We start from the raw sequence: 12572 nt of genomic DNA on the forward strand, positions 1-12572 counted from the left end.
AGTGAAGCGAGCGCCCCATTCACATCTTGGTTGCCACCTCATCATGAAGAACGACACTTCTCATTTATGCGCCTTTCCATCCCATCACCAGCTTGCTCTTTTGATCGTTATGTGTGGAGGGTGTTGAATCTTTCCTTTCATATTTTGTACAGAGTGAACCATCATATGAGTTTTCTTTTAGCTTATACTGTGAATCTATCCTGTCGAGACTGAGCCCTCAACACAGAACCCCTTCTCTGCAAATCTGGAACTTGACACCTCGAACCAGCTGATTTCATCTATTGGACTTACGATCTATTGACATTCGCCATGAATGCTGCTTCTCCGCCATGGCGGGCTTCCACTACGGCACAATACACATCAAATGGTGAGTTTACGTTGGCCTGTCTCCCAATCGACAAAACCCTAACGCTACTCAGCTCCCGCGTATATTTCCGTTCAAGCCCGCCGCAGCTTAGCTTCAAACCCGCAGTCAACTACAGATCCCCACTCCACAGATGTTCCTCCACCGAAACCTGCCGAGGCTCAAGGTAGTAAGAAAAGGGTTGAGTGGCCCCCTGGAGTACGCCAATATGTGCAACGGAGCTTTGTTCCCGAATACCAGATCCCGGGTATTACGCGAGAGGATATGGAGAAAAAGCTAAAGCAAATAATCACGGAAGCAGCCGAGAGCAATAATCTCAACAATGTTAATTGGGAAGCCCTGCCGTTACCCCAGGAAATGATTCGTGATGAACGGAATAGGGCTCTGACATCGTCAACGAGACAGCAACCAGTGGGCTTTCACAGATCTATTCCTGCATATACGGAAAGATCACAAAAGGAAGAATATTCCCCGAAAAGAAAATCATCAGAAATTAGCACAGTGGAGGATAACGTGGAAAGTATTCCGCCATGGAGAAGAAAAGCTAACTCTCGCACTGAGTTTGAAGATCGCAATAGTTTCCCTTCCCCTACTGACAAACGAAGACGGACAGATATCGGTAATGATAACGCTAACAGCAAAATTCCAAGTAAGTTTACCAGTGTTCTGGAGAGCCGCAAACGGCGTTTCGAGGACACAGGCTCTGGTTCACAGGCGACCCCCAGTACGCGTTCGCCCTACGAGGGATCCCTCACGAGAGATTCCGATGACGGGCCCGTTATCGGCCGATGCCAGAATTTAGAAAAGAACTATTTCCGTCTCACTGCTCCCCCAAACCCGGACACTGTGCGGCCGTTGTCTGTGCTAAAAAAGACCCTTGACCTGTTAAAGAAAAAGTGGAGATCAGAGAACAATTACAATTACGTCTGTGACCAATTTAAGTCCATGCGACAGGATTTAACCGTCCAACACATCAGAAATGAGTTCACGGTCAACGTATACGAAATCCATGCTCGAATTGCTTTGGAAAAGGGTGATCTTGGTGAGTATAATCAGTGCCAGACTCAACTACTGGCATTGTATGCAATGAATCTTGGAGGACATCCCATGGAATTTAAGGCGTATCGTATTCTCTATTTCATTTATACCCGCAATCGAACCGCCATCAACAACGCCTTGGCGGATCTAACCCCCGCAGAAGCAGCTGACCATGCTGTGAAACATGCATTGGATGTGCGTTCCGCTCTGGCACTTGGAAATTATCATCGATTTTTCCAACTCTACCTTGACACGCCGAACATGGGAGCATATCTTATGGACATGTTTGTCGACCGGGAGCGTCTTAATGCTCTCACCTACATCTGTAAAGCGTATGTACTATAATCCTACGCTACTTCCGTATGACTCTGACTCGATCAACAGGTATAAGCCCGACCTCAATATTAGATTCATCACCGAGGAACTTGGTTTTGAGTCAGATGAGCAAGCTGCCCGATTTATTCTGGATCATGTGCCGGAAGAGCTCCTTCAAGAGAAACCAGACGGCGTTAAACTTGTTACTGCGAAGGCTCAACCTTACTTTGAAGCGGCTAAAGCTGAAGCCCACAGAATCGTTGATATTAAAGGACAGATTTAACGACTGTTAAATTTGACGATGATCTCCAGGTCCTACGGGGCACCTTGCTGTTCCGGCGCACTCTAAAGTTCCTACTCCGTTCGTAGTGACTCGTTCGCATCTTCGGCGTTTCCTCGCCGTGGATGATTTCTTACTCTACTTTTTTTGTGCCTCTCTGTCTCAGATCGTACCAGCCTCCCGATCCATGGTCTTCCCTAAAGTCCCATCTGCTCTTCTCGGCTACGTTCTTTGACCGACCGATCTCCTGCCATCACATGGGAGAAGGCGAAGTCAATACTGTCTGATTGGTCGTATGATTTTCTTATTATATCCTCCGTACGCATTTAGGCTGAGAAAGGGGTGTTTAGGAGTTGGGATTATATTGCTGGCGATGTGTTTTCAGAGCCTGCCTGTGTGGTATCTGTTCTTGGGTTTGCCCGAGTTCTTTATTCACTTATAGTGATATCCTGTAGTGCTGCTGGTTTTTTTTCCTAGGCGAGACAAGTATAGCTTTCTTAGGAGCCCAGAAATATAATATTGTATAGATTTTCACAGTTAGTTATCTTTGATGAATGTTGCTACTGAGTAGGCCGAAGTAGGACACCAGTATGTAAGATCACCCGGCCTTCCACTATCCACTCTTTGACCCTTGCTACCTTCCTTCTGCTCATGCCTTGACAGCTCAAGATAGCATGCTTTGCGCTGTGACGTTTACCATCCGTTAGCCCAAAACACAGAAGACCGGAGAGCTCCGCGTCCTGTTGATAAGGGATTATTAAGGACACGGGGAGAAGTTGAATAATACCTCCAAAGTAAAAGCATTGCCTTTTGTGGATAACTTCTCAAATTGAGAGGGGTATTTGGACGAGTCCCGCGGGGCCGGAGAGAAGGGGAGAGGTTAAAATGGGTGTAGAGGTAAGGGGGTTTTCCACTCGATGAGTCTTTCGTCATCCCACAGGGCGCAGCACCATTCAAAGTTACTATTGAGTGCGAAGAAGTCTGTCAAATCATCATTGAATACTTCCAGGACGGGTCCGTCACCATACCAATACCGAACATAGCTCAAATTGGGCCTTTCAGTGAGGGGCAAGGTGCGTAAATACCCCTCGAGATTCCCATCGTGTTCCTGGTATCTGGCTGCGGGGAGACCCAACTCCCAGGATTCCAAGTAAGGTCCAAGCATCGTACTGAACGTATCTCCCCGAGCGCCAAAAATGGTGTTGGCTATAGTAACATCCCGGGGCGCCTCGTATGACGGTGCGTGGAGGACCCAGTATAAAAACCCTGGTCCTGTGTTTGTTACATCTTCGAGATACATGTCATAGAACGCAGCTATCCAGTAAAAGCGTAAGTCTTGGCTCTGCTATAACCGGAATTTCAATGCTCGATTAGGGGAAATTCTTCACTTACGAGTTGGATAAAGCTGCTCGTTCCTCTTGTACCAGTCCATGCGACGAACCCTTCTATTCTAGGACGGTATTCAGACACATCATCCTCAATCTCGGCAAATACTTCAACCCATTTAGTCCGGAGATACGCCCAAAAACACAGGCCATCTCTTCAGCCTCCCAAGGTGGCATTGTGTTTAAGAAGAGCTCCCAAATTTCTTCGATTCGATACCAAGAGCGACCCAAAGAGATCTCTGTCGTTTTCTGGTCAGCAGCATGCCTCCAGTAGTCCCCCCGTTTACCAAAAGTATTACAGTATGTTTGCATGCGACAAAGAGCCCGAAGAAAGCGTGCAGACTGGACATCGGACATTTCCAGTGGTAGAATTTCGGTGTTCCATTTGTCCTTGTCCATCCACGGGGAACACGGGGCAGTCCGGCAGAAATGTTGCAAGAAGAAGGTAAGCATTCGGTGAAGATCTAGCAATTTGAAGCATTCTTTGACGCTTTTTGGCCTGAATGGATGTCCTTCCAGGGATTTTTGCCTCGCTTGCGGATGGCGAAGAGAGCTTAAGACAGAATTAATCTCTGGCTCAAGGGCTGCTATTAAGCCTCTGACCGAACCGAAGGTACAGAGTAACCAGCGGTAGACTGGCTTAGCGCTTGAGAGAAATTGCAGGCTGTGCAAGCGCTTGTGTTCAGCACAAAAGGCAGGTAATTCCCCCACGTCCCTATCCAAACACCGACAGATTGGTAAAATACGCATCTTCCAACCCCCCCCATGAAGTCGAATGGGGGATATGAATGCCCATGCGAGAAGTGCTGCTCACCTGTCATGTTAGCGAACAAGCGGGCTGGTTTTTTGATCAGTAAACTATGCTCTCTGTTTGATTAACTAGTTATGAGCAAGGGAGTTATGCAATTTTATAAAGCGGGACAGTGTGGGCGGGAGCCGAAGCCCGTGTGGCATCGGCGTCGATCCTGCGGAAACGTATTCTTATCTATCATCACCATCTTGGCCTATGTGACCAAGCGGCCCGTTTTCGGTCAGTCCAAATCGCTTCCGGCTTCAAGGAACCTTTCATTTCATTGACTAGGCGAAATTTGAAAAAAAAAAAAAAAGAAAAAAGTTAATATAGCACGATCCATGCCAGGTATTAAGGAGCTACTACATAATGAATTATTAGGAGCTGACCCGACAAACGCAGCTTGATGGACAAGGATGATAGAGGCAGGCTTCGGTACGGAGTACATAGCCGGAGATATATTTCCTGAGGGTGTCCACCATAACTCAACTCGTTGGCGTATGAGGCTGGCCGGGGATCCATAAGCATGTGCAATTGATCCTCTCACGGCTTTGCTTTCCCTTTTTTTTTATTTTTTATTTTTTATTTTTTTTTTTTTTTGCTCGGCCGCCGTCTGCAAGTACGCTTTGGCCCTGCCGTCTTCTTTGCTCCAGTCCTTGCAATCGACGCCCTCGACGGACGGTTTATGCGCTAGAGTTACGTCATCGTGCTTCAGGTTCGACGACCAGGGCGAATAACTGAGCTGGCAGGCAGTAAGCTGACGATGCCCAGCAGGCGGGCTTGCGCCCATGCGGAAGAATCCAGAAGAGGTTGAAAGTTAGTAGTTGGTTATGTTAGCTAGCTCACGCCTGCAAGGGACGAGCGACTGGGGAAGATGGAGAACTTGGGCTGAACAGCTGCGGGGCGTCGAAGAGATCATCGCGGCGAAAGAAGGATGGGCGCGTAGGGCAGCCAAGGCCGATTAGGTAGTTAGCGAGGAGGGGATTTTGTTTGATTTTTTTTTTTTTTTTTTTTTCTTCTTTTGTTCTGATGGGAATTAGCAGCTGGGTGCTCCTTTGGATGATGCGGGTTTGAGAGGAAATTAGGTTCGCAGGCGAGGGAAATATCAGGCGCAAGACTCATGCGCTATCGGCGGACTAGCGGTTGCTTTCTTTTTCGACGAGTTACGACAGAGTACTCCGCAAGTCGATGATGTCGATGGAGAATAGTGAATTATCGCCGGCGAGGAGGGAGGCCGGGGTTCTGATGGCCGGACGGGAGGGCAGAGTAGTTGGTTAGTTAGCTGGTTGTCCGCGTGTTCGTAGCTCGCTGATCGGACGGGCAGCCCTGCGATTTGCATTTGGGCGACAAAAAGAAGGGTCCGGATCGGGTGGGTAGATTTGGTTTGGATGGAACAAATTAAAACTCTTTTAAGCAGCAAGAGGACATGGCCACCGCCATCCGTCCGCTCGACTCTCTTTATCTCTCTCTCTCTGTCTCTGTCTCTCTCTCTCTCTCTGTGTGTCTCTCTCTCTATCTCGCTTCCGTCGCCCGTGACTTTGCCTCTCTCGCGCCCCATCTGTCTCTCCCCGCTGTCCTCCTCTCGCTGCCGGCCTGGCCGATTCTGGGATGCCACTCGACGTCGTCTTGTCGATAATCTAGCTGCATAACTACAGAGCTAAAGTTGTTAACTTGGCTGTCGCTGCAAAGCCGGATGCCACCATCGCGAGCACACGGGCCCAGACGATGAGACTCGTATCGCCATCCAAACTTAATCCATCTTCTCGGTCCCTGAATTAAGGCCCTTCCCGACCAAATCTTAAATTTTTTTTCCTAAACTAAAACTATAGCTTCTATATAACTGCTACATATATATCCTCAAAGGTCGGTTGCCTGGTGGAAGGGTATGTTAAGCTGAGCTACGCGTGGCCGTTGTTCTGGGCGCATCGCAATCACTCGCTCTGGTCGCATTTCAGCTCCATAACTAACCAGCAGAAGTGACTGATATAACTCCCTGTCCCCGTGTCAGGGCGGCTTCGCTGCACGGGCTTCCAAACGTCCCAGCGCGTAGTTGCTGCAAGCTCTCGCTCGTCTTGTCCTGTCGTGGGGTTGGTTGGATGTGCACGCCTCTCCCCTCCCCCCCGTTCGCTGCTGCTGGGTGACACGGAGCGGAATCAGCCCCAAGAGCGAGCCCTGGTTAGGCGGTTAATTAGCTAGTGAGGCCGTCGCAACTTACGTCTTGATCCCGCCCAGCCCTGCACCCCCGAACCCTCCACGCTTCCTCTCTCTCTCTGCCTGCCCGCCGAACAGGACGATATATCTCCCGATCCTAAAACTTGTTTCACTCGAGTTTTAAAAGAAAGATAAAATAAAATAATAAGATTTCCACTTTGCAGGTGGAACCTGGGGCTTGTCGATCACAATGAAGGTATGTTCTGGGAATCTTATCTGCCTCTTTTTTTCCCCCCTCCCCTCTGCCCATTTGTTAGTTTTTCGATGAGGTTACCTCTATTCTCCCCTTTTTCTTACCCCCCTTTAAAAAAATGTAATATGCCCCATCAGGGATGCGGTTGGGTTTCAGCTAATCGGTTCCACCGCCGTGGTTTCTTTCCCCCTCGTTGCTAGGCCATCAGGCGTTCACTCAAGGGCGACAAAGACCAGAAGCCACAGCATGTCTCCATCACTCCCAAGTCTGCCATCGCTATTTTGCCGCCAAAGAAGGTGAGTGTTTGGTTTCCTTTCGCTTCCCGCTCCACCCTTGCCCGCCCGTCATCGCCACGCTTCTTAGCGGCCCTTGCGATGCCCAATAGACTAATCCACTTCCCTTTGAACCCCACAGGTCATAAGGGCCCTCTACGATTACACTCCCGATCCAGCCAACACACACGAGCTTGCCTTCAGCAAAGGTGATTTTTTCCATGTTATAAGCAGAGAAGACGACTTCGATTGGTACGAAGCCTGCAACCCACTATCCTCCAGTGCCCGTGGTCTGGTCCCCGTCTCTTTCTTCGAGGTCATCGGCAAGACAGAGCGAAACAGCGGCGGCTCGACTGGCTTTCCCGAAGACCATCGCAGCCACGACCTTCAGAGTTCGGATCCTTCGGACCGGAATACACTCGTCGGTACAGAATCTACGACAAACACGACAAAACAAGGTGCGCAGGCAAGGATGTCGGCGATTGGGAAGAGTGCGGGCGCAATGGTCTACGGAGTGGTGCAGTATGATTTTCACGCAGAAAGACCAGATGAATTGGAGGCCAGAGCCGGCGAGGCGATCATCGTCATCGCCCAGTCGAACCCAGAGTGGTTTGTTGCAAAGCCAATTGGCCGTCTGGGTGGCCCGGGCCTCATTCCCGTCTCCTTCATCGAGGTCAGAGACATGGTCACGGGCCAGCCCGTAACCGATCCCCACGAAGCCGTTAAGCGTGCGGGAGTCCCGCGGGTCGAAGAGTGGAAGAAAATGACAGCAGAGTACAAGAACAGCTCTATTACCCTGGGCAAGTTCGAGACTGGAGGTGTTCAGTCTGCCACCGCCGAAATCGAAAAGATGAGCTTGAACAACAGCGGCCATCACAACAGCAACGATTATGTGAGTCAAACTTACCCCTCCCCCCCCTCTCCCCCTTCGCCCAATGTCACCACCGCCTTTTTGTCTAATCTCTCTCTGCGCAACAGTACCATCAGCGCAACGCAAGCAAAAGTCAGAGATATCCCAACCCGAACCAGCAATTCCAACAGCAGCGATCACAGGATTATTATTCCGTCCCCGCTCCGGTTCAGGCGTCGATCCCCCGCTACTGCTTCGATAATGACAAATACTGGTATATTATTGAGGCGCAGATGGAAGATGGCAGATGGTGGGAACTATCAAGATACTATCATGACTTTTATGACTTCCAGATAGCTCTGCTTGCGCAATTCGAGGAGGAAGCTGGGAATAAGGGAGGTCCTCGGACACTGCCATTCATGCCCGGCCCAGTCACTCATGTGACAAATGCAATATCCAACGGTCGCCGTCAAAACCTGGACGAGTACATTAAGAAATTACTCTCCATGCCGCCGCACATTTCGCGCTGTCAGCTTGTCCGCCAGCTTTTCGCACCACGGCCTGGCGACTTCGAAATCGACCCTGCCGCAATGGCCGACGAATACCGGCTATCCTCGGGCTCTCAGCCATCCTCAGGACACGATGCATCGCCCAGTGCATCTCGACAATCCTCACAAGGCCAGATGAACAGCTATCTTAACCACCAGCGGAACCAGGGGTCCGTGTCGCAATCAAGCGTGGCCCAGCAGCCGATGATGCTTCGACAGGGTAGCGCACTAACACAAGGGTCCATATCATCCGGCTCGAATGCGATCAAGATCAAAGTGTTCTTCCAAGATGATCTCATTGTCGTCCGTGTCCCTACCGATATCACATTGCAGCAATTAAGAGACAAGATCAAGGACCGCTTAAAGGTCGACGAGGACATCCTCCTGCGGTACAAGGACGAACCGTCTCGCGGGTTTGTAGAACTGCTCAGTGACGCTGATCTGGAGGTGGCAATTCAGCGGAATACGAAGCTCATGGTATATGTTGGGATTGCGTGATATCCTACCTACATGACAATATGCTACAAGGCCCTTGTTTCGCCCTTTTTCCTCTCCATCAATTCGATTTATACAAGTTTACTTTTCTTTTTTTTTTTTTTTTTTTTTCTCCTTCGATACCAGTTTTATTTATTTCCCCTCTCTTCCCACTTTGATTTACCCCGATCAATTTTTCATTTTTTGTTTTCCTCGATCGGATGTTTGCAAATTTACGAACTTCGTTATGGGCTGAAATTTTATCGGAGGTCTACATTCTGGTTTGGCTTGTGAGCTTCAGTGCCTCTGTTTGGTTACTTATTCTCCTGCTTGTTCTTCTTGGTTTGCTTTTTATTATTTTTCCCCATGTTAACTTGCTTGCAGATTTCTCTCTTCCTCCCCTCTCCCCCCCAAAAAAACACACACACACACACAACCCGCTATTAACTATCGTCCACACACCCCCGTTTGCTTCTCAAACACGTACCATGAATGCCCTTTTTCACCGCCTTCCCTTTTTCTTTTTTCTTTTTTTTTTTTTCTTCCTCTTCTGCACGTCATGTTTGTATGAACCAGGGACAAGCCAAGGAGGAATAGAAGATGCGAATAAGGGGAGAGGATAGTTCGGGTTGACGAATGGCACCCGGGGGTTATATGATATGAATGTGAAGATGAGCAACGACCAACGTAAAAAGACCGAACGCCCAATGCAATGAGAAAAAAAAAAGAAAAGAAAGAAAGAAAAAAGTATCTTCAACTGCTCCTCCCTAGTAGTCGCTTTATATATATTTATTATAATTATATGTGTATGCTTTTGGGGTATCGCTATAGTATTTCGTTGCTCGGTTTGCGATCCCGCTGGCTTTGATGGTTCTGTTATTAAGGGGGAATTCTCTTAGATCTGGTGATGCACACAATTGCTTCAGACATTCTTCCGCATCGCATGTACCTAAGGTAGCCTTCGCTCCAATTCCGCAAAAAGCAATTACCCAACATGCAATTTTCATCGACAAGCCGAAAAAAGCAAGCAACGAAAATCAAAAAAATGAAAGCCCGATGCGGGGCTCGAACCCGCAGCCTTGAGATTAAGAGTCTCACGCTCTACCGATTGAGCTAACCAGGCGGCTCTTGTCGGAAGCAGCTGGCTTGCTCAGCCACTTCTGCGCCTGGTCACTGCCTCTCACGCGTGATGACATAATTAATGCTTAGGTCAGCATAAGCAGCCTCGGCAATTATCACCGGCACGCCAACCCGGATCTGGCCTAGCGCCCGTCCGATGGCAAAGCCGCTCGGGTGACCGTCGCTTTGAATTTCTCCGGCGGGATGATGGCGAATTGAGCCCGTTTTGCTGCTGCTGCTGCTGCTTCATTCTCGACCGTTATCTGTTATTCGATGTAAGGCGTATATATTTGCTTTCTTTCTCTCTTGGCCTCTCCTGTTCGAGTAGTTTCAATAAAGCGTTTGCTTGCCTGTATCTTTTTTTTTTTCCCCTTTCTTCTTCTCCCCGTTTGCCGGCCTTGTTTCGTCCCATCCTGTCCCGCGATCGTATCGATTAGCTATCCGTCCCCGGGAATGCTACATGTTAGGAAGAATGCAATTTGATGAGATACTTGTCTGAGACGGTACATTCTATTATCTGTATATATATATATATATCGACAATAAGGCGGGAGATCGCACGACACGATTACAGACGGGATAAATTGGTATAATTCGAGCAGCTGAAGTGAGGAAGAAAAAATAAAGCTTTTGGGCCGAACGAATTGCCTCTTTCTTTTTCCCATTCCCTTTCGGAGTATTATTAGAGACAAATGATTCGACCCGCCGTACGTCCATATCGCAAACTCCTCGCCAGTGCTACGTGGTCGGGACCTGGCGCTGCGCGTTCCTTTTCGGTCAGTGCGAGAGGTGTGGCGGACGCACATCGTTCGAGATGCTTGAGTGGATCGGCCCGTCGGGAGCAGTGCGTTGGATACGTGTCTCCGGGAAGTGGAGGGAGGGTAGACGGTGGGCTTAAATATGGTCAAACAAGGAGGATGACGGATGTCGGTACCGCAGTTGGGGTTCAGGACAGTGCTCCGGCAGCGACGTTTGGGCCTATCCAAGAGTATGATTCGAGAGTGGAGGCGGGGCGGTTGAGGGACGATGATTTTCAAAGAGGTACGTAGATACCCCAACCCCTGCTGCGTGCGATTGTGTTGGAGAGAAAAATCGCCTTGTTAACTAGTATCTCCGTGCCTCCTTGCGGTTTTCTAGCAATTATCCAACATCTCCAAGACCTACATGAAGTCCTCAGAGGGTATAACCCACCTCCAGTAGTCCACCCGTCTCTTGCTGAGTTGATCGCTGCGCCCAAATCCTCCTTATTTGATACCCTCTTCGGCCGTAGCTCTAAACCATCCGGCCTCGTCTCACGGATACCCGAAAACCTGCCAAAGGGTCTATATATGCATGGCGACGTGGGATGTGGGAAGACCATGTTGATGGATCTCTTTTATGACACTCTACCTGCGAACATTGGCTCCAAGACACGCATACATTTCCACAATTTCATGCAGGACGTGCACAAACGGCTGCATCTTGTGAAAATGAAGCATGGAAATGACTTTGATGGAGTCCCCTTTGTGGCAGCTGAGATTGCAGAGCAGTCCAGTGTACTGTGTTTTGATGAATTTCAGTGCACTGATGTTGCTGACGCAATGATCCTGAGGAGGTATGCTGTGGATTTTTATGTGCTAGGACCATCTGATAAATATGCAGGAAGCTAACCTGGCAAACAGATTGCTTGAATCCTTGATGTCCCACGGCGTTGTTTTCATAACAACATCAAACCGGCACCCGGATGAATTGTATAAGAACGGAATTCAGCGACAGTCTTTTATCCCATGCATCCAACTTCTCAAGAATACACTTACCGTCTTAAATCTTAACTCCACCACAGATTATCGCAAAATCCCGCGTCCACCGTCTGGTGTTTATCACTGTCCCCTCGGTCTGCAGGCCGACCGTCACGCCGATAAATGGTTCGAGTATCTAGGGGATTTCAAAAATGACCCACCACACCGCGCAGTGCATCAAGTCTGGGGACGCGATGTCGTCGTTCCACAAGCTTCAGGCAAAGCGGCAAGATTTACATTCGATGAGCTGATTGGCCGACCCACGAGTGCAGCGGATTATATCGAGTTGATGAGGAGCTACAATGCGTTCATCATCACTGATGTGCCCGGGATGACGCTGCAGCAGCGTGATTTGGCCAGACGATTCATTACGTTTATTGATGCAGTCTACGAGAGTCGGGTATGAGTTGCTTGCTTTCATTTAAACTTTCAGCAGGGCTGTAGAGAAACATACTAATATCCCTATGTCTAGGCTAAACTCGTCCTCACCACCGCTGTTCCTCTCTCAAACCTCTTCCTTTCCCCCTCTGAGATCAAAGCCTCCATCACTCACACCCCAAAGCACTCTGCTGCTAATTCTAAACCCATCTCTTCCACCTCCTCTTCTTCTTCCTCGTCACCTGCTCAAGACTCCGGCGAAGACCTGGATGACTCCATGCGCATGTTGATGGATGATCTCGGTCTGTCCATGTCCCAATTAAGGGCCACCTCCATATTCAGCGGTGACGAAGAGCGCTTCGCATTTGCCCGGGCGTTGTCAAGATTAGCGGAGATGGAGGGCAAGGAGTGGGTTGAGAGAGGGATGGGCGTGGGACTGGATATCAAATCAGGGATCGAAGAGAAGCAAGCGTGGGATAAGATGAGGAGTCGGTGGACGGAGGACAACATGTGAAAGGTCGTGGAATTCGAGGATGCCTTGTCGAGAGCAGTGATATCACTTCGTGTGTTATATAGT

General features: G+C 49.1%; 4 protein-coding genes and 1 non-coding gene across 5 annotated transcripts; 3 read left to right on the forward strand and 2 right to left on the reverse strand.

The window, feature by feature from the left end:
- Positions 1-78: 78 nt before the first annotated feature.
- Positions 79-3271, forward strand: CIMG_08660 (GANP domain-containing protein). The gene is made up of 3 exons (XM_001241496.2): positions 79-367; positions 420-1734; positions 1787-3271. The coding sequence occupies exons 1-3, from the start codon at positions 310-312 to the stop codon at positions 1998-2000; spliced, it is 1587 nt and encodes a 528-aa protein (XP_001241497.1). The 5' UTR covers positions 79-309; the 3' UTR covers positions 2001-3271.
- Positions 1812-3781, reverse strand: CIMG_08659 (uncharacterized protein; the record flags this gene model as incomplete). Its single annotated transcript, XM_001241495.2, has 3 exons — positions 1812-3311; positions 3390-3442; positions 3492-3781. The coding sequence occupies 3 exons, from the start codon at positions 3779-3781 to the stop codon at positions 2878-2880; spliced, it is 777 nt and encodes a 258-aa protein (XP_001241496.2). The 3' UTR covers positions 1812-2877.
- Positions 3782-6715: 2934 nt separating this feature from the next.
- On the forward strand, positions 6716-8744 carry CIMG_08657 (protein kinase activator Bem1; the record flags this gene model as incomplete). The annotated part of the gene is made up of 4 exons (XM_001241493.2): positions 6716-6720; positions 6785-6872; positions 6991-7740; positions 7827-8744. 4 exons carry the CDS (start codon positions 6716-6718, stop codon positions 8742-8744), a joined length of 1761 nt encoding a protein of 586 aa, XP_001241494.2.
- Positions 8745-9770: 1026 nt separating this feature from the next.
- On the reverse strand, positions 9771-9843 carry CIMG_15066. Its single transcript has one exon. It is a non-coding gene; the product is annotated as a tRNA-Lys (tRNA).
- Positions 9844-10531: 688 nt separating this feature from the next.
- On the forward strand, positions 10532-12509 carry CIMG_08656 (mitochondrial ATPase; the record flags this gene model as incomplete). Its single annotated transcript, XM_001241492.2, has 4 exons — positions 10532-10880; positions 10977-11433; positions 11501-12017; positions 12090-12509. The coding sequence occupies 4 exons, from the start codon at positions 10532-10534 to the stop codon at positions 12507-12509; spliced, it is 1743 nt and encodes a 580-aa protein (XP_001241493.2).
- Positions 12510-12572: the final 63 nt, after the last annotated feature.

Source organism: Coccidioides immitis (genome assembly GCF_000149335.2).
Source record: "Coccidioides immitis RS genomic scaffold supercont3.3, whole genome shotgun sequence".
In the NCBI taxonomy this organism is placed as follows: domain Eukaryota; kingdom Fungi; phylum Ascomycota; class Eurotiomycetes; order Onygenales; family Onygenaceae; genus Coccidioides; species Coccidioides immitis.

Bases quoted from the DNA above. Each gene is read 5' to 3' on its own strand.
- CIMG_08660 (XM_001241496.2), top strand. From the start codon at position 310: ATGAATGCTGCTTCTCCGCCATGGCGGGCTTCCACTACGGCACAATAC. The intron at 368-419 runs GTGAGTTTACGT...AACGCTACTCAG, and splicing joins GGCACAATACACATCAAATG to CTCCCGCGTATATTTCCGTT. The intron at 1,735-1,786 runs GTATGTACTATA...CTCGATCAACAG, and splicing joins CTCACCTACATCTGTAAAGC to GTATAAGCCCGACCTCAATA.